Source organism: Sabethes cyaneus, chromosome 3 (assembly GCF_943734655.1).
Source record: "Sabethes cyaneus chromosome 3, idSabCyanKW18_F2, whole genome shotgun sequence".
NCBI classification, from domain to species: domain Eukaryota; kingdom Metazoa; phylum Arthropoda; class Insecta; order Diptera; family Culicidae; genus Sabethes; species Sabethes cyaneus.
This window is the reverse complement of record NC_071355.1, coordinates 184033170-184056689: the sequence shown is the minus strand read 5'-3', so window position 1 is coordinate 184056689 and position 23520 is coordinate 184033170. Positions and strand designations below refer to the sequence as shown.

General features: G+C 38.9%; 1 protein-coding gene across 1 annotated transcript in view; it reads right to left on the bottom strand.

Moving 5' to 3' along the window:
- Nucleotides 1-23019, bottom strand: part of LOC128741787 (uncharacterized protein DDB_G0283357) — a 117835-nt gene extending 94816 nt beyond the window's left edge. The window contains exon 1 of the mRNA XM_053837831.1: nucleotides 22786-23019. Within this exon, the coding sequence (XP_053693806.1) occupies nucleotides 22786-22949 (164 nt within the window). The 5' untranslated portion in view covers nucleotides 22950-23019. The remainder of the gene's footprint in view (nucleotides 1-22785) is intronic.
- Nucleotides 23020-23520: the final 501 nt, after the last annotated feature.

Genomic DNA, 23520 nt, shown 5'->3' with positions numbered 1-23520 from the left:
GAATTTTCAATTCAGTTCCAAAAGAAAGGTGAAAAAAACCTTAAATTTTAAATGAATTTTAGAGCTCGAACGTTATAGAGAATACGAAAAGAAAACTGCCGAGATTTAAATCGAGGTGTGGGTTTTATGAAAATTAATATAAAATTCAAGTTCAGGGTGGGATCAAATTTAACATAATATAAAAATTAGGGTTCGGATCGGGTTTTGGTTTGGTCGAAAAAAAATTCGGGTTCGGGTCGGGTTCGGGCTTAGCGAAAAAAATAAATCCGGGTTCGGGTCGGGTTCGGGTTTGACCAAAAATAAAATTTCGGGTTCGGGTCGGGCTCGGGTTTGACAGAAAATAAAAATTCGGGTTCGGGTCGGATCCGGGTTCGACAGCAAAAAAATTTTCGGGCCCGGGTCGGGTTCGGGCTTGGAAAATATGAAACCCGACCATCTCTAGTCTCTACCAGTCGAGATTCAAACATACGACGGCTGGCTTGTTAGACCAGTGTCGTATAACTAGTTCGGCTAGAGGCTTCATGGTCAGTAAAGCAGAAGTCAGCACAAAGTGAGGGCGTGTATGTGTGTATCTGTGTATGTGCTTTACCTTTGTTTTTTTCCTTACCGAATTTGCCCTAGGACAAGATGCTTCATTCGCACCTCAAGCAAGTACCACTCTTATAATCAGGGATGCCACATATAATTCTGTGTTTTTGTTGGAAAAATCTGGCCATCTGTACAGCGAGGAAAAATATCTGTGCAAAAATCTGCCCAATGCAAAACAATGAGAGTGAAAGCGACGGAGAGTCATTTTGTGGACTATTTCCGTCTCTTACACTCTCATTGTAAAAGCTCAAAAATCTGTTTAATCTGTGTAATTGGCGAAAATCTGTATTCTGTGCAGAATACAGTGGGGGGCTCATTAGCCGCAAGGTTACAGAGTCTGCTTTGACAAGCGAATGTTCATGGGTTCGAATCTTAGTAGAATCAGGCCATTCGATGTCAAAGTGACTTTAGCATGAGTTTATTCTCAAGCCCCTCATCACCCTTCCATCATGCTGAATTCTATACTATGCAAAAAACAGTGCAAAAAAATGAGACCCTTATAGTAAAATGCACTGGTTTTGCCACGCCAGGGATGGCTATAATTGGGGACTGCGTGCTGTCATGTGGAACGAGGTGGGTAAAGTAGAGAAAAGCATTGGATGAGGGGTACCCAATCACACACAAGCACGCATAAAATTCAATAAGCATAACGCTATATCAATAGCGATTATAGCAAAAATACACGCAGTGCGGGTTATACAGCAAACACCCGGGCGATATCACAATAGATCCACGATACTGGTCGCAGTGGTGAGTCCATACAGGAAAAAATACAGATTCTGTACAGGCGATTGCTTTCAAATATCTGTTAAACACAGAATAATCTGTGCATGTGGCAACCCTGCTTATAACTTGTCCGGATAAGAGGTTTTATTGTTGGTAAATGCAGAAAGGAAGAATTTGGAGGGGCCTGAGAATAAACCTGTGCTAAAAGACACTTAACATCGGGCTGGTACCGAATGGTCGAAACACAAATGGCCGAAATCCAAATGGCCGAATTCCAACAACAGAACAATAGAAGACCGAATCACGAAAGGCCGAATCGCGAATGGCCAAATCACGAAAAGTCGAATTTTCCCGGAAAGCCCAAATCAACAAAATTTTTATTGCTCATTTTGTGAGACCTTACACATTTTGAATAAATTTTTCATCTATCTCTCCGCGAATTTGAAATATCCCCCCGAAAAACCTTTAAAATTTTCCCCTCTATTGCCTTTTGTTCCACTCGCAGCTCTGTGATGATCCGCGTCATTGGAGGAGAAAACCTTGACGTAAAATTCTGTACCTTAATTTCAGAAAAACAAGACAAACTCTGCGTCTTATTTTGGTAGATAGAGTATAAATGATTGATAGTTGTTTCTTCTCCTAAGCGCGAATTCTTTACGTTTATTATAGGGTGCGAGGCCTATTGATAGTGTCAGTAGCAAATGTTTCCTAGATGATTCAGAGCGAGACGGCCGCAGGTCGCGAGTGTGCGCCGGTGACCCGCCGTCGGAAACGCAGGTCACTGCGGGGGGGCTGCCTCCCCGCAGAAGCCACTACTATTTAGATGCATGCATTTTTCTAGGCTTACTGACTAGCAGGGATTATCCCTTAGTTAAGTCCGAACGAGCGGCAGCGAGTAAGGACAGCATATACCCAACATTTGTGCAGATTGAAGGCAGTGATTATTTTCGGCCGAATATGACGTTCGGCCATTCGTGTTTCAGCCTTTTGTGGTTCGGCAATTCGTGATTCGGCCATTTGTGATTCGGCCGTTCGTGATTCGGCCATTAGATATATTATGCCATTTGTTATTTCGGCCATTTGTGTTTCGGTCATTCGTGATACGGCCATTTGTGTTTCGGCCATTCGTAGGTAATCCTAAGAATGTAGCATTGCACCGTAATGATAAGCAAAATACGACGGCCAAAACACGTGTTCATAAGCTTTATCGCGAATATTTAACGAAGTTTCCATGCGTTATAATGGACGATGAAACGTATGTCCTAGAAGACTTTAAACAGCTTTCTAGTATGTCTTTGTTACACGGAACGGAATGGCGTTGCAGAGCATTTTAGGACAAAGAAGCAGGCCAAGTTCCCCAAAAAATGTTTAGTATGGCAGGCCATATGCAGCTGTGGTCGAGCAAGCAAAAGCTACATCACTACGGATACGGTTAACAAGGAAATATACCATCAAGAATGCCTGCAGAAACGATTGTTACCGTTCCTACACAGCCATAGCTGTTTTGGCCTGATTTGGCATCTCTACGCCAAAGATGTTTTGGAATGGTATGATGCTAATGGAGTCCATATTGTACCGATGGAGGCGAATCCACCTAACTGTCCAGAGTTACGCCTCATCGAGCGGTATTGGGCGTTGGTGAAGAGAGAGCTGTCCCAGCACAAACAACAAGCAACAACTATAGATAAATTTCGAAAATCTTGGACAAACGCACCTAAATTGGTTGCCACACATAAATACACATACACATAAATGATATAAAATTGTTTCATGGATTAAACTTCTAGCAAATTTTTTTTATTGCAAAATTGAGGTGTTCAGATTTTGTCGCGAACAAGCCTTAAATACAGTTCTCGAAAAAATAAAATTTTAATAAGAGTCGAATAATACCTAGACTTTGTTCACATCAATAAACTATGTGGAAAAAAGAAAAGGTCTGAGATTACTTCCGTGAGGGATCCCAAAGAAACGAAGAAAACTCTGAATTCTCATTGTAGAACTTAGATCATTTAAAGATGGGGCACTTTGGAATACGTGTGTTCATCTGACTAATGCCGCTGGTGACGGCCTCCATTATCCCTTGTTCCCTTGCTTCATTATCGCCCAGCACTTCTCTAGTGAACGGGACTGGGGATAAATTGGTGGATTCAGCTTTCTGGGATAAACTTGACTTCATTGTCGTTGTAGCATTTTAGCTCGTCCTTGCTGTAATGGTAATTGGCTAGATGTGGTCAAAACGTAATTGGAGATTGGACCATCACGGGATTTAATGTAAAGTAACATCTGTTTGTTAAGGCACGCCTTTTTGTATACTACCGAATTCAGGGTCACAAAAATGCAAAATTTCTCGCCAGAGGAACAGAACTTATTCACGAAAACAATCTTTAATCTGCCAGAAACCTTGCCGCAAGCAGGATCCTTGTAGAATTGGAATCCCGGGAGTTTGGTTGAAATCGGTTTTCGTATAAATTTAATCGTCAAGCAAGACACATCCATCGCGTTTCGCCAGCAGCTGCTTATACAGCTGACGAGTTTAGATTCGACCACTGTTTGTTGTTTAGAGTTTCGGTTGGGTTGTCTACTTGCAAGAAATCTCATATTCAATTTATGCAAAACGCTTGAATTGATGTAAAATACTGCTCATTCTTTGCTGCCTCTAGCACAGATGAAATGAACTCAGCATTGCCAACCTGGAACTAACGATTCGAGCGAATCACTTGCGTTCATGTTCGTGTTGTTCTCTTCATTCATTCATTTTCAACAATAGTAAATGAAATCAAACGTGAATCATTCATTCATTTTTATCTGCCGACAACGACAAATGAAATTACAGTAAACGGAAACATTGCTTCGAAGCTTTATTTAATTTCCCAAAGCCAGGTTTCGGTTGATTTTAAAAGGCAGACAGTTTAAAAAACTAGACTTTGAGATCAAAAATATCAGTCATGAGTAAGAAAATTGACTGACAGGTTAGTCGAGCGATCATTCAGCACTGCCATTCATGAATGAATTGTATTGAAGAGTAGGAAACTGAGAAAAACAAATACTGTCAGCAGTTCAGTGGTCATGCCCATGGGCTGATAAACAAAAGAATACTACCAGGGGTAAAACTGCATGCGCTGAATGCGTTCTACATTCACTTTCAGGACATTTTTTTCGAATACTACATGTTCATTAACACTTGTAGCCAGGATTGCAAACAAGTTTTTAAGAAAATCCTGCAAATGAGAATCAAAATGACTGACAGAAACCTGCCAATTATTACCCGTTTTTGGCCACTTGGTAAATTATGCTTACCGCAGATGTAAAACATTACCTAAAATGAGAGTTGATGACCTTCATGCGAGGCGCAGGAACGGAAATCTGGTCCAGTACCAAAAATTTAAAGGATTTTGAGCTTTGTCTGTTTGTCTGGCTAGACAGGAAACAGGTTAGAATCTGCTTGTGGCCTTTCCCGAGATACAGTACGCACAATTCTTACAACATGTTCCGCCCATTGTACTCTTCCAGCTTTAGCAACTTTCTAGATACTGGGTTCGCCGAAGAGTTGCGCCAGCTCGTGGTTCATCCTTCTCCTCCTTACACCGTTCTCACATACTCCGCCAAAGATGGTCCTAAGCACACGACGTTCTAAAACTGCCAGTGCTTTCAAGTCCCTATCGAGCATTGTCCACGTTTCGTGCCCGTAGAGGACTATCGGTCTTATTAGCGTTTGGTGTATGGTAAATGTGGTCCAGGGTGAAGCTTACCAGACCTTAGGGTATTGTGGAGTCCATAGTAAGCACGACTTTCGGTAAGAATGCGTGTGCGTATTTCTCTGCTGCAGTTGTTATCCGACATCATCAACGACCCGAGGTATACAAATTCGACCACCACCTCGAACTCGTCCCCGTCGACAACCACACTATTGCCTATGCGAGCTCGATCGCGCTCGGTTCCTCCTGATAACAGATACTTGGTTTTGAACGTATTTACCACTAATCCAACCTTTACTGCTTCACGTTTCAGTTTGGTATACTGCTCAGCAACCGCCTGGAACGTCCTTCCAACAATGTTCACGTCGTCAGCGAAACAGATAAATTAGCTAGATTTGTTGAAGATCGTGCCCCGCATGTTAATATCCGCACGTTTCATAACATCTTCTAGCGCGATGTTGAATAGGAGATAGAAAATACCATCGCCTACTCGAAGCCCCCTGCATGTTTCAAACAGGCTTGATAACGTGCCCGAAATCCTCACACAGCACCCAACACCATCCATCGTGGCCTTAATCAGTCTAGTCAGCTTCCCGGGAAAGCCATTTTTGTCCATAATTTTCCATAGCGCTTCATGGTCGATAGTATCGTAGGCGGCGTTGAAATCTATGAATAGGTGATGCGTAGGAACTTGGTATTCGCGATACATTTGAAGGATCTGTCGCTGCACAAAGATTTGGTCCGTTGTCGATCGTCCGTCTACGAAACCGGCTTGATAACTTCCCACAAATCTACTTGCTAGCAGCGATAGACGGCTAAAGATGATCTGAGAAAGTGAATGATCGCTCGATAGTTCTCACATTCTAACTTGTCGCCTTTCTTGTATATTGGGCATATTACTTCCTCCTTCTACTCTTCCGGTAGCTGTTCTGTTTCCCAGATCCTGACTATCAGTCGGTGCAAAGAGGTAGCCAACCTGTCCGGACCCATCCCTACTAACACAGTTGTCATAAAATAGTTGTAGCAACTGATTTAAAACCAATTTCAGTCGTAAATAAGTTTCCTCAACTAAAAGCGCAAAAAGTGTGCTACTTGGGATCTTGATAGGCTCCGCTGCGATTCCATCCTTTTTGGCAGCAGTTAAACTTCGCGTCAAAGCCAAGAGAGGATCGAAGCCATTATTGATACTTCATTTAGAACTGAGACGTATTCTAGTGGGAGCACTCTGCATCGATCAAAATTAACAATCGAGTGTCGGGTGGCTTCAAGTGTGGTGAATGTAGCGGGTGGGTAAAAACTTCACAGTCACTATTCACGGGTTTATTTTTGACCGACATAGTAACATGTAGCCGAGCATTGCGATGATGATAAAATACAAACTTCTGCCCTAGGTGCTGCCCGTCCGTTATTCTTTCTACATTCTCTTCAAAGGAATCAACTGTTGTCGGTAGAGTCATAGATTTCCGTTTTTAGTATAACGTTAATAGTAAGCATTTTCAACAATATAAACACAATTTTTGAATTAAATTTTTTTTATGGAATAATAAAACACTATCATGAACAATGTTATTTACTTCCAATATATGAGTTCGAATTCTAGTCCATCACTTTAGATCATTACGTACTTGGAAAAAATACGAATACTGCCTGTCATGAAGTTATACATTTACGTGATATGTTTAAGAGCTCAATCTTAAGTTCCCTCAAGAGGAGAATACTTAAACTCAAGTACCCACAGATATCAGCGTTTGTGGCTCAAACAGGACGATCTCGCGTAACTAAGCTACAATAAGTGTAAAATGAAACTTCCATCATATCAATCAATGCTATTATTCACAAATTAATAAAACCTGATTTAATCCACCTAGTGGTGAAAGGAACCTTTGTTATACGATCTTACTTGCTATTTGAGATAGAAATCGACACGTGTGGTTGACATGAAATTTTTGGAAATTGAATAAGTTTACAAAATTTGAACCAAATAGAAACACTTATAAATTTTGATAGTTCTCATGAAATTGCTGAGTAAGTTGCTACTAATGAGGGTAAGTCCAAGTAAAAGTAAGTTGTAAGATGAAATATTATTCTTTATCATATGCATTGCGTAGTAAAGGTCTAGTTTATAAGTTTTTGAACTATGCATAATTTCCTGTAATGCCATTCTATTTGGTTCACAACAATAAAGTTTTCTTGAATAAATTTCATCAATTTTTATTAACTTTCGGTTACTCACGCTGTTGTATTTTGTACAACATGTGTAGATTTTTGAATGCCATATTGTTATAAAGTTACAAATCGTATATTACGTATATACTAACGTATATTCTTCAGTAAACTTGTTATGAGCAAAATGTCAGAATTATTCAATGCATTAATACTTTAAATTGTTAGGAAACAAGATTAGCATAAACCGACATCACAGAAACGAAGCAAGTAGCATGTGAAGTGTACCGCAATTGACCCCAACTGGAATTTTCTCTCGTTTCTTCATATGGAAAAATGGTGTTTGTATGCAGCAAAACTACCAGCAAACGTAAAATGTTTAAGATGTATCCGTCTGTTGGCAATCGAGTAATTCGGGCTCAAAATCAGGTTATTTTTTACAATTAAAGTTCTACAGTTCCTAAACAAGCAAACATAGAGGTATACTAAATTCAACAAAGTTGCGTATTTTTATTATTTGTACAACTTTGTAATACATGGAAAAGTCATACAACAATTACAAGAAGAGTTAGAATAGAAAAACTGATTTTACAAATTCATATACAATAAATAAGATTTTTCTACCTTCACTGAAGAGATAGAAGGTTACTGTTTTCAGCAAAATTTCTTGTAATAATATGCTCTAAAAGTTTGCAGAACACATCAATGTGTTGTATTGAAACTGAAGGAAAATAATTTTTTTATTTCACTTTTAGGGGGATTAATCAAAATTCAAATTCCACCAGACGATAGAGCTTTCAATTTTAAGAAACTCTTCCAAAGGTTCGATAAACTTAAAACCAAGTTTTCCTAGTCAAAACTCTAGTGCACACGTTTTCTTTGGTTTGCGGTTATTGTGCGCGCGAGTAACTGTGTTACAAAAGTTGGCGCGAGTGTTCGAGGGTTAATATCTTTTAACCGGTAAAACCAATTCTTATGAAATTTTGCATATATATTCGTGGTGTCAAAACCTCTCGTTTGATATTAAAATAATTGAAATTAGGTAAATTATGTAGGTTAAAATCATTATAAATTATTGTCAATTTTGGTGTGGTGTATTGAATTACTCATAACTTTCAAATTAAACGTCCAATCAGAAAACCATTCAATAGTGATCTATCCGGCTATATTACCTGCCAAACGAAACTAACAGCGTGTAAATCGGTTTGGCCATCTCTGAGAAACAGGCGTTCATTTGTACCTAGTCAAAACAAGTTTTTCAAGGCTAACTTTTAAATTGCTTGTCCGTTTTCAATAAAACTTAGCAAAATGTTTAGTAATAGTAAGAGCTTTCGTTTGGTACTAATATCGTTAAAAATGGTTGCGTGGTTCCGGAGAAAACCGTGTCACGTAGTTTTCACATTTTTGCTTATAACTTTCAAACGAAAAGTCAGACTACGAAACCATTTAATAGTGATATACTAGGCAATAATACCTTTCAAACAAAAGTAATAGCGGTCGAATCGGTTCAGCCATCGCCGAGTAACAGGCAATAGAAAATTCGGAGCGAACACACATACACACATACACACATACATACACTCATACACACACAGACATTGCTCAGTTCGTCGAACCCTATCGATTGGTACATGTGACTCGGCCCTCCGGGCCTTGGATCAATTTCGTGTTTTTCGACCAATTTCTAAACCTTTGTTGTATAGTATAACAAAGGTAAAACAAAACAATTGTTGTCAAACTTTAAAACTAATCGTGACTTCAGCCCAAGATTATCTACCGACTCTGACACGTCAAAAAATTCTGCTCGTCAATGTTCCGTTTTTTTTTGCTGATACCACAAGCTGCAACGCCGCAAAACAAATGGTTCTTTCGGACGGTGATTTATTTTATTCTTATTCGGAAACTATTTCCCGCTTATGATTGAGTGATTTATAAACACTTGAGATGCGGCAAAAACATTACCGGTGTGATTTTTTTTGCTTGGCCTCACGAACTGCACACGCTCGAAAATGGCGAGACTTCTGCCAAGGCGATGAAAAATCAACAACCAGCGCCGCTAATCGAACACAATACTGAGCGCGCACCGGTAACAACAGAACGAATGCCCTTGAAACTTCTCCTCGTCGGAGCAGCAGCAACAGCAAGAAGTCAATACAGTCAACTCCTTTTACAGGTGGGGTGCTATGTGCTATGTAAAAAACCGTGCAACAACAAACCGTTGTTATTTTCAGAATCCGTGTAAAAAACTGTAGAACATGGTTCTTGTACAGTAAAAGAAACCGTGTTATATTAAGAATCCGCGCTAAAAACCCAGTGTTAATTGAGGATTCGTATAGAAATCATGTCAACTAGAAAAAAATGGAAAAATATCAATTCTAGTTTAAAAGAGAGTTGACTGTACATGCACTTGACAACCACTAAATCAGCGAATCGTTTGTGCTAACTTCGAATTTGTTAAATCAACAGAACAACGCGTATCAATATTGGTTCAACAGCTAATGTGATTGTTATCGTACCTTACCGCTGAAGAGTGCAGGTTCTTTTGGAAGAATAAATATTCCCAAATGAGTTATGGTTGTAATTTATGGTACATTCATTTCTAAAAGAATTTTGAATTCGGCAGATTTACAGTTTTAAAGTACAAAATCTTGATTGCTTTTTTTAATACAAAAAAACTTCAGTTCTGTTAATTATAATTAAAGCGCGTTGAAGAACCTAAATCTTACAGTAAAGCTCAGGTCAAAATCTTTTTTGGATGACTCCCACTAAATAACATAACATCGACAAATACATTGATTAAGAAAAATGCTACAGAAATTTTGTAACAAGTTTTTCAAAATGCCCATTCGGTTGTTTACGCCAACTATAAAACAAACATGATTCCAGTCATTTATACTACCAGTCAATGACTTACTTGTGTGGATTGGTTCATAAAAAATAAAACTATTTGTAAATAGATAACCCATGAAACCTCACAAAAAACTTTTCCACAGTTTTTACGAACATATAACAGCCCTACAATCGTAGTACCACCAGGTACACCCAAGGCACCTGTTTATTACCTCGAACATGCGGAAGCGCGCAACCAAGAAATATTGTACCTTTGGGTTTTCTTTCTTTCCCAGACGGATCGCCTTCGCCTTCACTTTCGGTGATGTATCGTTGTTTCGATCGATATAGGTATGGTATGTAGCAGTAACGATAGATAATTACAGCTTCGGCACGTTAATTTGGAAGTGCACCGCTTTGCCGCATTATGTGTTAAACAAAGAAACGAACTAACCAACAATTTACCGCACTAAAAAGGAGATACTGTACGAGCAGCCACTCACTTCGGATATCGATTCGGCACGAAGGAGTTCAGTTTACTCCTTTCACAGTTTTCATTTCAGCCAGCCGAGCCAGCCAGCAAACCCAACGCAGCCGATATCAATTTACTTTTGCTTTCGTTTGCTTGGCCAATGGCCGCTACATTTGTCTTAGCGCAAATGGAACTAAATGTAATGATGTGCAGCAAAAGTATGTGCGCAATTTTCTGTTTTCCTCATTTACCATGCATGCTCGTGGATTATAGAGTGGCCAAGTTTTCCGAGATTTACAATAGTAAAAACAATCAATGTTAACAACCTGCTGAGCAGTAGTGCAATTCCGCATGCGTCTGTACAAACTGTGCCATTTAGGCTTTATTTATTGGTTTTGCCTATTATACAACCGTGCACTCAGGAAAAGTTGGGAAATAGCAAGCATTCCCCGTATTCCGTCTGCCGAAAACGTTTAATTTAAGACTTTCAATTGAAAGCCCATAAAATGTGCAGAAAAAACTATTTTTCGAAATCGAAAGATACAATCAATTAGACTCTGAATTGCACCAGAAAGAAAGATATCACATGATATGAGAGGTGGGGTTTGCGCAATATTCAACCTGCATATATCCATTCCGCGCCAATGATTGCTTTATGGGTTTCATGTGGCATTTGAAATGGAAATGTAATTGCTTCTACATTGTTTCCACGGCACACAGTACCTACTGTCACAGTGACACACATTAATTATCACGATCGAATGGTTGATGCTATTTGTCCCTGCCAAATATGGTTTAATTTTCCATACGCGATATTCATTTTGTGTCTGTGTGGTATGTGTGTGTGTATGTGTCCCGTTAGTGGGGCACAATTACACCGGCTACTGCTTAATAATTTCTGCAACACCCGGGTAATGCAGCATACCGATGTGATTTTAACACTGATTAAATATTTGATTTTCTTGTGCTGTACATAGGGTGAGACTTAATATCTACCGTCAAAATTTTCCTTTTTTTTTGTTATTTGGTAAACTGACCAAGCCAATTAATTTGACCTCAACATACTTCTTTCGTGTAGTGCAGAAATGCTGCAAAGACAGTCAAGCCTGCCAATTGTTTTATTCATTAATTTCTTCAGTTTTTTTTATTAAAAATGTGTAAAGTTCTATAGTTGGTAAATTTTTTATACTGAATTCATATCTATCTGTTGTAACCAACTGTTTTTCTCCTAATAGCAATATCTCATGCATGTGTTAGAAATAATGACCTCACAAGAATCTATAAAGTTTATAATTTTGAGCATGAGAACTACTTGTGAAGTCCAGTCAAACAAACGAAGTGTTTCTGTCTCGAGCTTCACACAAGCGAACGGGACTGCTGCTTGAAGGTTTTTTACGCGGGAGCATCATCGCATGTACACTGTGGTGCAAAATTGATCGGACACATCGAAGTTTTTGGAAAACTCGTTCATTACACTCGAATAATTGAGTTTTGTATCCATGTAATATTTTTTGAAAACTCATACATATCTATTTCAATCATATCCTTAATCATAAATTCCCTTCAAAAAGAATTTTCCAAATAAAAATAATTATTAAACAATTACTTCAGAAACCATGTGCGAAAGTAATCGGACAACTAGTGCAAACATTACAAACACAGCCCTTACTGTACGGGAAACGTTTTGTTTATCAGTTTAAGTGCAAGACTCAGATCAAAAACGAATTTGGAATTCACTAATACTGTTACAGTTGGCTTATTAGTAATTGTATCTGAAGTTGAAAAGCCATAATGGCTCTCAGAAAAGAATCATCGCTAATTCAACGAAGTAACGTTATTTTACTTCACAAACGTGCTGAAACTATCCGTAAAATTTCGGAACTTCTTAATATTCCGAAATCAACGGTATCGGATATCATTTCTCGGCAAAAGATTACCGGAAGCATCGAAAATCATCGACGCAGTGGTCGAAAACCGATTTGTCAATAGAAGACAAAAGGTATTTGGCACGAGAAGTGAAAAAAGATCCGTTCCTTAGTGGCTGTAAGTTGGCTGCACAAATGGAAGGCATCGTTGGAAAACCGGTAAGTCGATATACTATCAGCAGAGCATTAAACGAGGTAGGAATCTTGAGCCGAACACCAAGGAAAAAGCCATTCATAAGTGAGAACAGACTCAAACGCTTGGCGTATGCCAAAAAGTACGTCAAAATGCCAATATCGTTTTGGAAAAGAGTTTTGTGAACAGATGAAAGTAAATTTAATGTCAGGGCTTCAGATGGTCGAGTTAGAGTTTGGAGAACTGACGGTACTGCTTTGCAAACAAGAAATATGCGTGGAACTGTGAAACATGGAAAAAACATGTTTCTAACAGAAAACAACTAATGGCGGAAATTGAAGCTGTATGGAATACTATGGGTTCAGAAACTACGCAAAAGTTGGTCGATTCAATGCCTAGACGCCTGGCGGAAGTAATTAAATACAAAGGAGGACATACACATTACTAAACAGGACAAATTTTGGAGTTCCCGATTGAAAAAATATAATTTCTATTTCTTGTCCGATCAATTTTGCACACTGAATTTAATCTATTCATTGTTTGCTTATTTTTTTATTGTTTGTTATAAAATTGTTGCCGCTTTTAAAGCTAATTTGTTGAGCTCTGATGCAAATAAATAAATACGAACTGTTAAACTGTTGGAAAAAGTTAACAACTGCGTTTTATTAATTATTTTAATAAAATCATGTCTGTGTCCGATCAATTTTGCACCACAGTGTACATTTCAGCCCGCGTTGTGAATATTGACGGTTTGCCCATCGATCCAAGTTTAATCGTCAAGGACCTTCTGGATTTTGGAATTGACCGTTTAAAGGATTCTAACGTCCAACTGGTAAAGATACCGAGCTGCAAACAATTGCAAAAAGTGTCCCTTGACAACGGTATCAAAGTTTCTACCCTATCGGACTCATTTGGGGTGACTCTCGCTGGATGTGCTCTGCCTTAATTCCGAGCAGTTGGGACGTGCGACCACGCTCTGTTGCAAAAAGGTACGGTGCGATAAAAGGTATTTCTATGCTGAAAAGTATCTCTATCATAGGGAGATTTCACATGAGCTCTCGCCATGCCTCGGTTCAGTGGTCCAAACAGCAAAATGCGTGATCGTGTGAGATTACGCAGAAACGTGTTATTTTTCGCATCTAGTGTCTTTGGAAATGTTTCTTGATATAAAAAACTCCTTCTTTCGACAGTAATCATTAAGTTAAGTCCTAAAAGTGAGATACGAAAATTATATTCTACTGTAGTTGAGATAGACCAACCTCGAGTGTTTAGTCCTAACCTTGAAATGCGGTCAAACATATTTATTATTTTTTTGAAACGGTGGTTCTATAATTGATGAAGGGACGGTAGGGGAAAGTAATGAATTTTGTTTTGGGAATGGAGGGGAAAGAATAAAAGGTAAGGGGGGGGAGGTGGTAATTGATAGGTTATCCAATGCTGGAAGGTGCATTGATCGAACCAAGCTATAATCAGAGATATAACCGGATTCGAACCCACAACCCCCGCCAGAGTGTGGCGCGCTGGTATTTGTACATTTGAACCACAGAGGCGCTGGACAAAAGGAGACTGCACAACCCCCCTTATTTAACTAGCGACATGGGTTGGGCTATTTATAGACACAAATTGTTCCTCTTCCTCCGTCTACTGTAGAAACCACCGACCAAGAAGTTTTAATCTAACTTTTTTTTACTGTCAGGACGACGACACTGTGCAGGCCCTTACAACTTGCAAGGTACTGCGCGTGATGCTGTTCGTCTGTCAACGTGTTAGCCGCGATTCTCAGCACGGGTTTTCGGAGAAAGGCTCTTCCTATGAAAATAGACCAACCTCGAGTGTTTAGTCTTGACCTTGAAATGCGGTCAAACATGTTTGCGACTGGTACAGTGGACTCTCGGAAAAGTTAACTCTCTGAAAAGTTAATTGTTCAGAAAAGTTAAGCGAATATCAGCTCTCATGTAACGTTCTAAAAAGTTAATTGTTGCCTTAACTTTTCTGAGAGTTTGAATTTATTGGTTGTCCAAGCGTTCGTCCACACACACGTGGTAAACGTGGTTCTATCTTTATTTCTCATTTTTCGGTTTATTGTCGCCCTTCCACAGTTTCATACAGAGTCGCATCATAACAGGGATTAAATTAAACTCTTATACTGGACAGGTCCAACAATAGTTCAATACGGGCACATAGTAACTTCAGAATTATTGATAACATACTGGAAAAGCGCAAACACAGATTGAATTTTAAATGCAAAAGAAGGAACTAAAAAAGAGCGCGAACATTATCAAAACGTAGTCGCAGACTACGAAAAAACAAAAGTAAACTAGTGAACCGACTATTTTAAACTTACTGAAAGGAACTAATAATTATTTCATAAAGATCTTACCACATATTTCTTTTAATTAGAACTTCTAAATACATAAAAATGTGTATCCTATGTCCTGGAATGCACCTTACGCCTTTGTATTTATCATTTTCAATGATTTTTAGGACTACTCAGAAAAGTTAATATTTCGGAAAAGTTAATCGACCCATTCCTCAATCGATTAACTTTTCCGAGAGTCCACTGTATTTGCCTTTTAGGCAGGGCGGTACTCAAGGAGCTCTTCAGTGGTGTATAGTATGTTCTGTAAAGCCTTATAATTCCCCGAATAAATTTTCCATTTGAAATTTTTTTCATATGACGTCACATAACTTTATACCTCCCTTTCTCCCACGTCACAAATAGTTATAATTAGGTCAACCCCTCCTCCCCTTATAAGCGTGACGTACTTTACGGATGGCCCCTAAAAAAGATAAAGGTAGCTTTGGCAACCTCACGCCGTAGTGCCAAAGTATCATCACCGAAAAGGTACAGTACACCGATCTTCATAACTTGGAAAAATCAAAGGATTATTGCAAGGCAGAAACCGTAAAGCGAAAAGCACGATTTTTTTGTATGCCAGAAGGGCATTGGGTTAAAAGGTCACTGCGACAGTCTTAATGATCGTCTTTTGTGGCAGGCCCCGATTGCTGTACACAGTTTACGGATCGCCAATACCCATTGATGGAGTTGAGCGGAATAGTTGTAATCCTGTGTCCCAATTCGGTACTACATGGTTTATAAAGCCAATGACCGTTTTGGGATTTAGGCTCCATACCTTATATGGAGTAAGAAGGAAACTTCCTAAGAAGTTGTGCCTTGATAATGCAAGAGCTCCGCAAAAAGCACGAATTTAGGTTGAATAGCCTCAATCCGTTGAATGCTGTTCTAATAGTACGGTACCCACTGCACACACATTTGAAGCATATTCAAATATAAATTGCACTAAAGAACACTAAAAAACTTTTAAACGTGGAATGCTCGTAAACTGTAGTGATTCTGAATAAGAAGCCAAAATTCTAAGAAGCTTTAGTATTAGTACAAATGAACGCTATGTAATTCTTAAATGTCTATTTAGAGAGTAATAGAACTCCTAAGTCTATAAAAAGTAAAGATTTCAAAAAGTAAAAGCAAAAGTAGTATAAAGATTCGTTGCGCAGAAGAATTGAATCGAATGTGAAGAAACACTTATAAGAATGGGAAATTCTTCAATTAGCTTTGAACAAACAAAGAATAATTTTTTTCAATCGAATTCGTCTGTCCAGTTCATTATATTCTTGAGCAACTTTAAACCACACCAATTTAAAATTTCACTTTCATAACACATGTACACGAATTTTCTTGACCAAGCTTGACTCACCAAACACCAGATACAAACTAGTCAGATAGCAACAGCAAACTTCAGGTGTGAAAAGATCGATCGAAAAACTCCTGACGGGTCGATTTACATTGGCAAATTCAACCGATTCGAATTTAAGCCAAAACAAAAACTCTATCTTAGAATCTCTTCTTTTCAATCTGAACACAGTAAGTAGGTATATTTTTGTAAAACTAATTCTTTTTTTTTTAACCAAAAAAATGTGCTTTTAAAATTCACAGAATCAATGACGACTTTCTCCTTAAGGGGACATAAACGACAATTTTGAAAAAATCATTATTTTCCGTTGGCCGTATTACCTATACCGTATTACCGTATTACCTTTGAAAAAGGCCAAAACCAAAGGCCGAAACGTCAGGCAGTATAAAAAAGCAGTTTTCAATATAAAACTGACTGGAAAGCCGAAAATCCGCAATACATTATTTTTTAATTTCAGATTTTGATTCTGCAGTCTTTTCCGCATATTTTGATACTAAATTTGAAATGATCCGACCAGGGGAAATGGCCGAAAAACGATCATACACATAAGCATTCCAGTGCGGCGTAGAACAACCTCGGCGGAATAAAGCGCCGCTCCTGAAAAACCATGATTTTAAAACTTTATGTACCTTTTTCTCAGAAACTACACAACGTATTGGAACAAACTTTTTTTTGTTTTGTTGGTAGTAGCTTGGCAAAGGCTTTTATAACTTTTCAGTTTCGTAAGCAAAACAGCTTGAAAAAAACGAAAAAGAAGAAAAATAGATACCTAAAAAAATAAAATTTTGTCTTCTTTTTTTTTCTCTGGCTGTGTTTCGTTTATAAACCTCAAAAGTTATAAAAATCTTTGCCAAGCTACTACCAACAAAATAAAAAAAAGTTTGTTCCAATACGTTGTGTAGTTTCTGAGAAAAAGATACATAAAGTTTAAAAGTCGTGGTTTTCCAGGAGAGGCGTTTTATTCCGCCGAAGTTGTTCCACGCCGCACTGGAATCCTTAAGTGTATCATCGTTTTTCGGCCACTTCCCGTGGTCGGATCGTTACAAATTTAGTATTCAAATAAGCGGAAAAGACTACAGAATCAAAATCTGAAATAAAACCTTTGTTATAGTATAACATAACGATTTTTTCAAAAATTTTAGTCGTTCATGTCCCCTTAAGGGTCAGGTGAATGTCATTAAGATACAGCAGAAAAATATATGGACCTAGATGACTTCCTTGTGGCACACTAGATGTAACAGAAAAGGGCAAAAAATAGTATTTTGACGGATATAGTTCTACCAGTAAGATATAGTTCAAACCAGTTAGATATTGCCGCTTAATCCAAGCCTCTGAAGATTCGAGACCGCGATTTAAAGATTTATTTTATCGAAGTCTGCTGATAAATCCGAATATATGGCGTTGACTTGAAAATGGTTTTGCATAGAGCGAGCAATGAAGGATGTGCAGGAAATCAGGTTAGTACAAGTTGACTTTTTGGATCGAAACCGTGCTGATTTTTATCAATGTAGCTAGAGAAGTTGTACACACTTAACAAAAAGCACCGAGTTCGGCAAAAATTTTTATGTTGCCAAACGTTACTAAAGACCCGTAAACGTCGATATACACCATCGACATTTTTGCCGAACGTTCGGCTGTTGAGCAAAATTTTGCCGAACTCGGTGCTTATTTTTAAGTATGATAGGTAAAGAATTTCAGAACAACCATCTCGAAAAGTTTACAGATACAAAAACTGATGCTTATTTTGCAGCTTTTTTGTAGTACTTTTAATAACAAATTGTTTGATCGGCCACCATTAAAAATATTTGAACCCAAAAAAGTACTATTTTTCACTAAGAAACCCCAATATCTCTGACAATTTATAAGATAATGGATAATAACTTATGCATTAAAAAAAGAACTGACTTTAGAGAATTTTCATGGGTTGATTGAGAATGGAACTGACAGACCAACTAATTGAGAACAGCAAAAATAATAGATAGCGTTATGGCGAAAACAGTCAAGCAACGCTCGATACTTTGTTTGTACTGCCAGCTCCAACCCGGAGCGTTGGGCATCGTAAGGCGCCTCGTGTCCGCTGGATATAATCGGTCCGGCATTTATAATCTCTCTTCTGGAGAAAGACGTGAGCGTCGAGCGTTCGGGAGGTTCGAAGCAAACGGCCAAACGATGAAGAGATATCTGGCCGAAATATACATTTTATGCGAAAACGTCAGTCGAGGCCGGCCGTGTCTGAGCTTAGGCAATCACCTAGAAGGAGCAACTGAAGGTGCAGGTGAAAAACATCTTTCCGGCAAAGCATGACGTCGTAGATGGATGAGAAAACCTGCTTGACGCTGGACAGTAAGGACTTACAATGGACCGAGTACTTTACGTCCGCCACTAAGAAGGTTAGCGATGATATAAGGAATATCTCCCACACTAAGTTCCTGAGGAAGGTTCTTCTGTGGCTAACGATTAGCGACAAGGAAATGTCCAAGCTGCTGTTCCTTCCTTCTGGGCTTGCGGTGAACGGGAAGATACACAGTACAAAAATCCTACCGGAATTGGCCGCCTTCGTCAAGAAGTATCACGTGGACTCGGCCCATTATGCAGAGACCACTAGAGGAGACAGACCGGTCGAAGATGAACGTTGTACCGAAAATCGCCAACCCTTTGAACGTCATCCAGCTGCAACCGATAGAAAATTTATGAGCGAACCTCAAACGGTAGATCTACTCCAAATACTTCGTGGTAGGAACTGAAGAACATGCCGAAATCCAACAAGGCGTCGAAGCAATTTTGTGGAAGGCTTAAACGTAGGACGAAGGAAAATTTATTCGAATAAATTACTTTGTGTAGTTTTTTATCCTCACCATACGAAATTAGTCCATTTGACAGTAAGATACTTAGTTTAACAATATACTATAAATAATAATTAGCTCCATAAATGCTTCATACATAACGTTTTCAAATTTTGGTTCGCTAAAGCGGCTACAGTGAAATAAGTAAAACCGGTGCAAAAAGAGCTGGATGACTCTGCTTCTGAGATCACAAGCTTCTGACAGTTGGTTACCCGATTAGACATGAGTGTGAAAAAGCTTCGGAAGTCCACTGTTTTTCATTTTATTCGATCAGCAATCGTCAGCAATAAGCTGCACTAAACTGGCATACCACTGAATGCCACCATGGATTGCCATATAGTCCATCGAGGGCTAACAACCACTTATCAAAAACACCCAATATTGTTGTTATTGTCACAGTAAATAGTAAAAGTATTTAAATATGATAGTAACTTTTCTACTTATATTACCTAAATTGGCTTTGAAGATTGAAAATAATATATAAGTGATACAAGACAAAAAAACGGAGATTATCCCACCCAAGACGGCAGGTCTGCCCAGTTTATTCTTAATGATAATTCGTACACCTGTCTACCGGTTGCAGCAGATACCTTTATGCATAAACGGTGATTCACACTTGACAGGTTCAGCGCGCATAGGTGGTAGTAACATAGCAACCAAATTTATAAATAAACCAAAACAATGAAAACGAACAACGGAAGCGAACGCCAACACTGTTTACATTCGCTAGATCACGCTTTCGTCATTTTCTCCCTGTCGTCGTCGTCGTCCATCTCTTTCTTTCGAAAAGATGGTAGCTACGGTACGAAGCACTTTTGAACCGGTTAACAAAAGCAAAAATTTAGAAACACATGCCAGCGATAAATGTCAGTCGATTTGAATACAAAATCTAAATAAATATTTACTCAGCCGTGCAGGCACGGTGAAAGAGTGAGAAATATGGAAATTTGAGAAAGTTTTTATGCGCACTTTCAACATATTTTGATTAGCTGGCCACTCTCCGCTGTTTCTATCCACTGCCATCGATACTATGCTAGCCAGAGAAACAGCTCAAATAATACCATGATAAGCATACAACTAACAACATCACAACTTGGCGTCTTTTTTTGTGGTGAACCGGTTGAGTGTAGTTTACATGTTATCAGTTGCCGTTTCCTTGTGCATTCGTGACGACCTGTAACCGGTGGTCGTATCATCAAGGGCATTATTTTATTCAGATGTTCTGATCAAAATGCTTAAATGTTACATAAATATACTTTCCCTTTACTTTGGGTTCATCAAATGATACCATTCTTTACGAACACTAAGACGAATAGCAGTGAAAGTCAGACGAAGTGCTAATTATAACGCAAGTGGATTCATGGTCACTTGAAAGTAGTTGCAGCGTCGAGCCCCGGCTGCCGTTCGTCTTATCTGAGCTCTTGATATCGTCGCATCTGCTAGTACGTATGTTTACCAACTGTTTGTATTGAATTTGCAATCTATTATCAGTGTACGTGACATCAAGACTGCCATGGTCATCCCGTTAACATAAAGGAAACCTCCTGAGTAGAGTCGACTTATCTTCGTTACTTCCGGACACTATGTACAAACAATGGTGCGCATTCATGGAAAAATCCATCGATAAAAGATTCCTTTATCTTTGGGAATAGCCAACGGGTGTGGTAAACAGCATGTGACAATAATATATGTAAATCAAGTTGAATGGGAAACACACGATTTTGACAATGCTTTAGTTGACTAGGACCCTACACCTCTCCCTTTTTCTACTAATGTAAATACTTTAATGTTCATAATTTAATAGCTGACAGCTTCATATATAGCTCGTAATTTTTTAAAATGCTGGAAAATTCTCTTCTGTTTTTCTGGTTTAATTAAGTACATGTAACCGACTAGGAGCTCCAACTTTCCTCGCACTTTGACTGAAGCATCTGACAATTCGTCGGCTTTGCGTCAAGCTTGCTGCAGTGCAATATTAATTTCACAAATATTTCGATAGTTCCCCAAGGACGTAACCTTGGACCACTATTATTCTCAATATTCTTCAAAAAATGAAGATAAAAATTTCTATACGGGACAGTAAGGAACTTCAACGGATGATTGATCATTCCCAAGACCGGTGCCTATGAAATCGCACGACTATTAGAGCCCTAAAATGTTCTATAATTACATTTTGCCGTAAATCCGCACCGATCATATCGAATTATCAATACTGTGGCACTCAACTGCAGCGTGTAAATTATGTTAAAGATCTGAAAGTCATTGTGAATACGAGTCTCACTTTTCGTGTTCATTACTCTAGTATAATTGTCAAAGCAAATCGCAGTTTGGGATTCATCATGCGGACAACAAAAGACTTCACGGACCCACACGCCTTTCGATCATTATATTTCTCTGTTGTGCATTCGTCCCTCGTGGCTGCATGTGTAGCATGGGAATACCTATATGGATCTCTGGATTGCTCGATTTAAATATGTCCACAAGAAATTTATAAAATTTACCCGCAGTATGCTTCGGTGGAACAACACAACCAACACGCCATCATATGATATTCGGTGAACATTCTTCAGAAACTTTTTGTGGAAGCATATTAGCTTATTTCTTTTATGGGGGACGTAAAGTACCCGCTTCTCTGTGAGTCGTTGCATTCCAGTGTCATGTAGGTCTCATCCATTATAACGACATGCATTGCATCCATTGTGGTGCCGTGGTGCTCAGACACGGCTGGCCCCGACTGACGGTTCCACACAACAATGTCCATTTTAGCCAGTGCTGCGACCTCCTGACCCAAGGTGCGGAACAATAAGGCCACCTTAGTCTTGCCTTTCGCTTCAGCTTCTGCTGCACTTCATGGTCGTGCACCACCTTCGGGCTGCCGGAACTAGGCTTCCGTTCGATGCTCTCGCTTTTCTCCAAAAGGAAGAGGATGTTATAAACGGCAGCTTTTTTTATTCATCTTTTTCGCTCCGATGTGGAGATAGCATTACGAACAAAGCATCGAACGTAGTTGCTTGACTGTTTTCGCCTGTATGGCTGCTACAAATCAACTGGTAATGCTGTCATTTTTTTCTGTACACATGGTTGCTACAATTAGAGATGCACAGGTAGATTCACCACCAGGTGGCAGGGTATTCACTTAAAAAAACAATAAAATCAGCCCATTTTTTCATTGCATACGTACCAATTATGACCGAATTCGAACCCAACTTCTCCCCAGTCCATGTGGGTCACAGATATTGGAGAACATTTGAGCCACAGTGGACTCGATAAAAAGAGAACTTTACGACCCCCTTATTAAACCTGCGACGGAGTTCAAACTCCACCAACACTGGAGAGTTGAGTTATTTTTTAGACACAAATTGTGGCTCTTCCCCTGTCTGTTAGTTAAACTACCGAATGAGAAGTTTAATCTAACTCGTTTTGCTAACGCGACGTCTTTTTATATAAGTTATTTTTTAAGCAATTAATATTGCCCAGTCCATTTTATAAATAACTTCTGCCTTCAGGTTCAGTTTTTTTTTGTCGCGGATCTTGTAGAGAATAAATCTTGCCAGAGAGCTGCAGTAAAAGTATATTTTATTTCATTTTTCGTGTATTCTTTCTGTGTAATCTACTCATAGCATGATAAACAAATAGGGAAAAAATTAAAAGTGTTTAATTACATCCTGTACTGAGTAAAAATTGAAAATTGTACTTACAATATTCCCGAGCAGGTCGTGCAGACAAACGAGCCAATGGTCATGTTGATGTAGGTTGGACCACGTTGGCTGCAGTCGAAACATTCCTTGTTACCCCCGATGGTAACCAGCTCGCGTAGCGTTTTCAGGATCTTGTCATCCTGTTTCTTCCGCACCACCGCCATGGCCGCCGATGACTTATGTAACTTGTGAATTTTGCGTCCGTTTGTGCGCCTCTTTGGGCCGCTTTTGCACAATAGAGAAAGAAAACGATTTTTCGCTTATTCAACCGATCCTAATCACTACACGCTGTTGTAAAGCCTTTTTGCTTTCGAGCAAAGAATGATCGATTAGCTCTGCAACGTTTTTTTTTGTTATCGAAGACTTTGCACGTAATTTTCAGCAAATGCCCCTACCGACTGATGACTGATGCTGCTGCAAGAAACCGGAAACGTTATAGTAGTAATCCACATCCAATTATTCAATCAAACTGTTCAAAGCCTCCGAAATTGGTTTGAGAAGTGTGAAACTGTTTTTCAATACAAGCTTCGAGATCACTTGAGAGGGAAGATGTTTTCGTACGATAGAGAAATTTCATCACAAACTGTTTTATTTGTGCATGAGCGCAGTGCAAGTTGAACGTAAATACATGTTTACGAATAGGTACACAGGTGAACACCTTAGTTTATAGACAGTAGCTTACATTTTTATTTGTGTGCCAGCTTAAAAAAAAGCGCATGTGACTGTGCAAAGTCT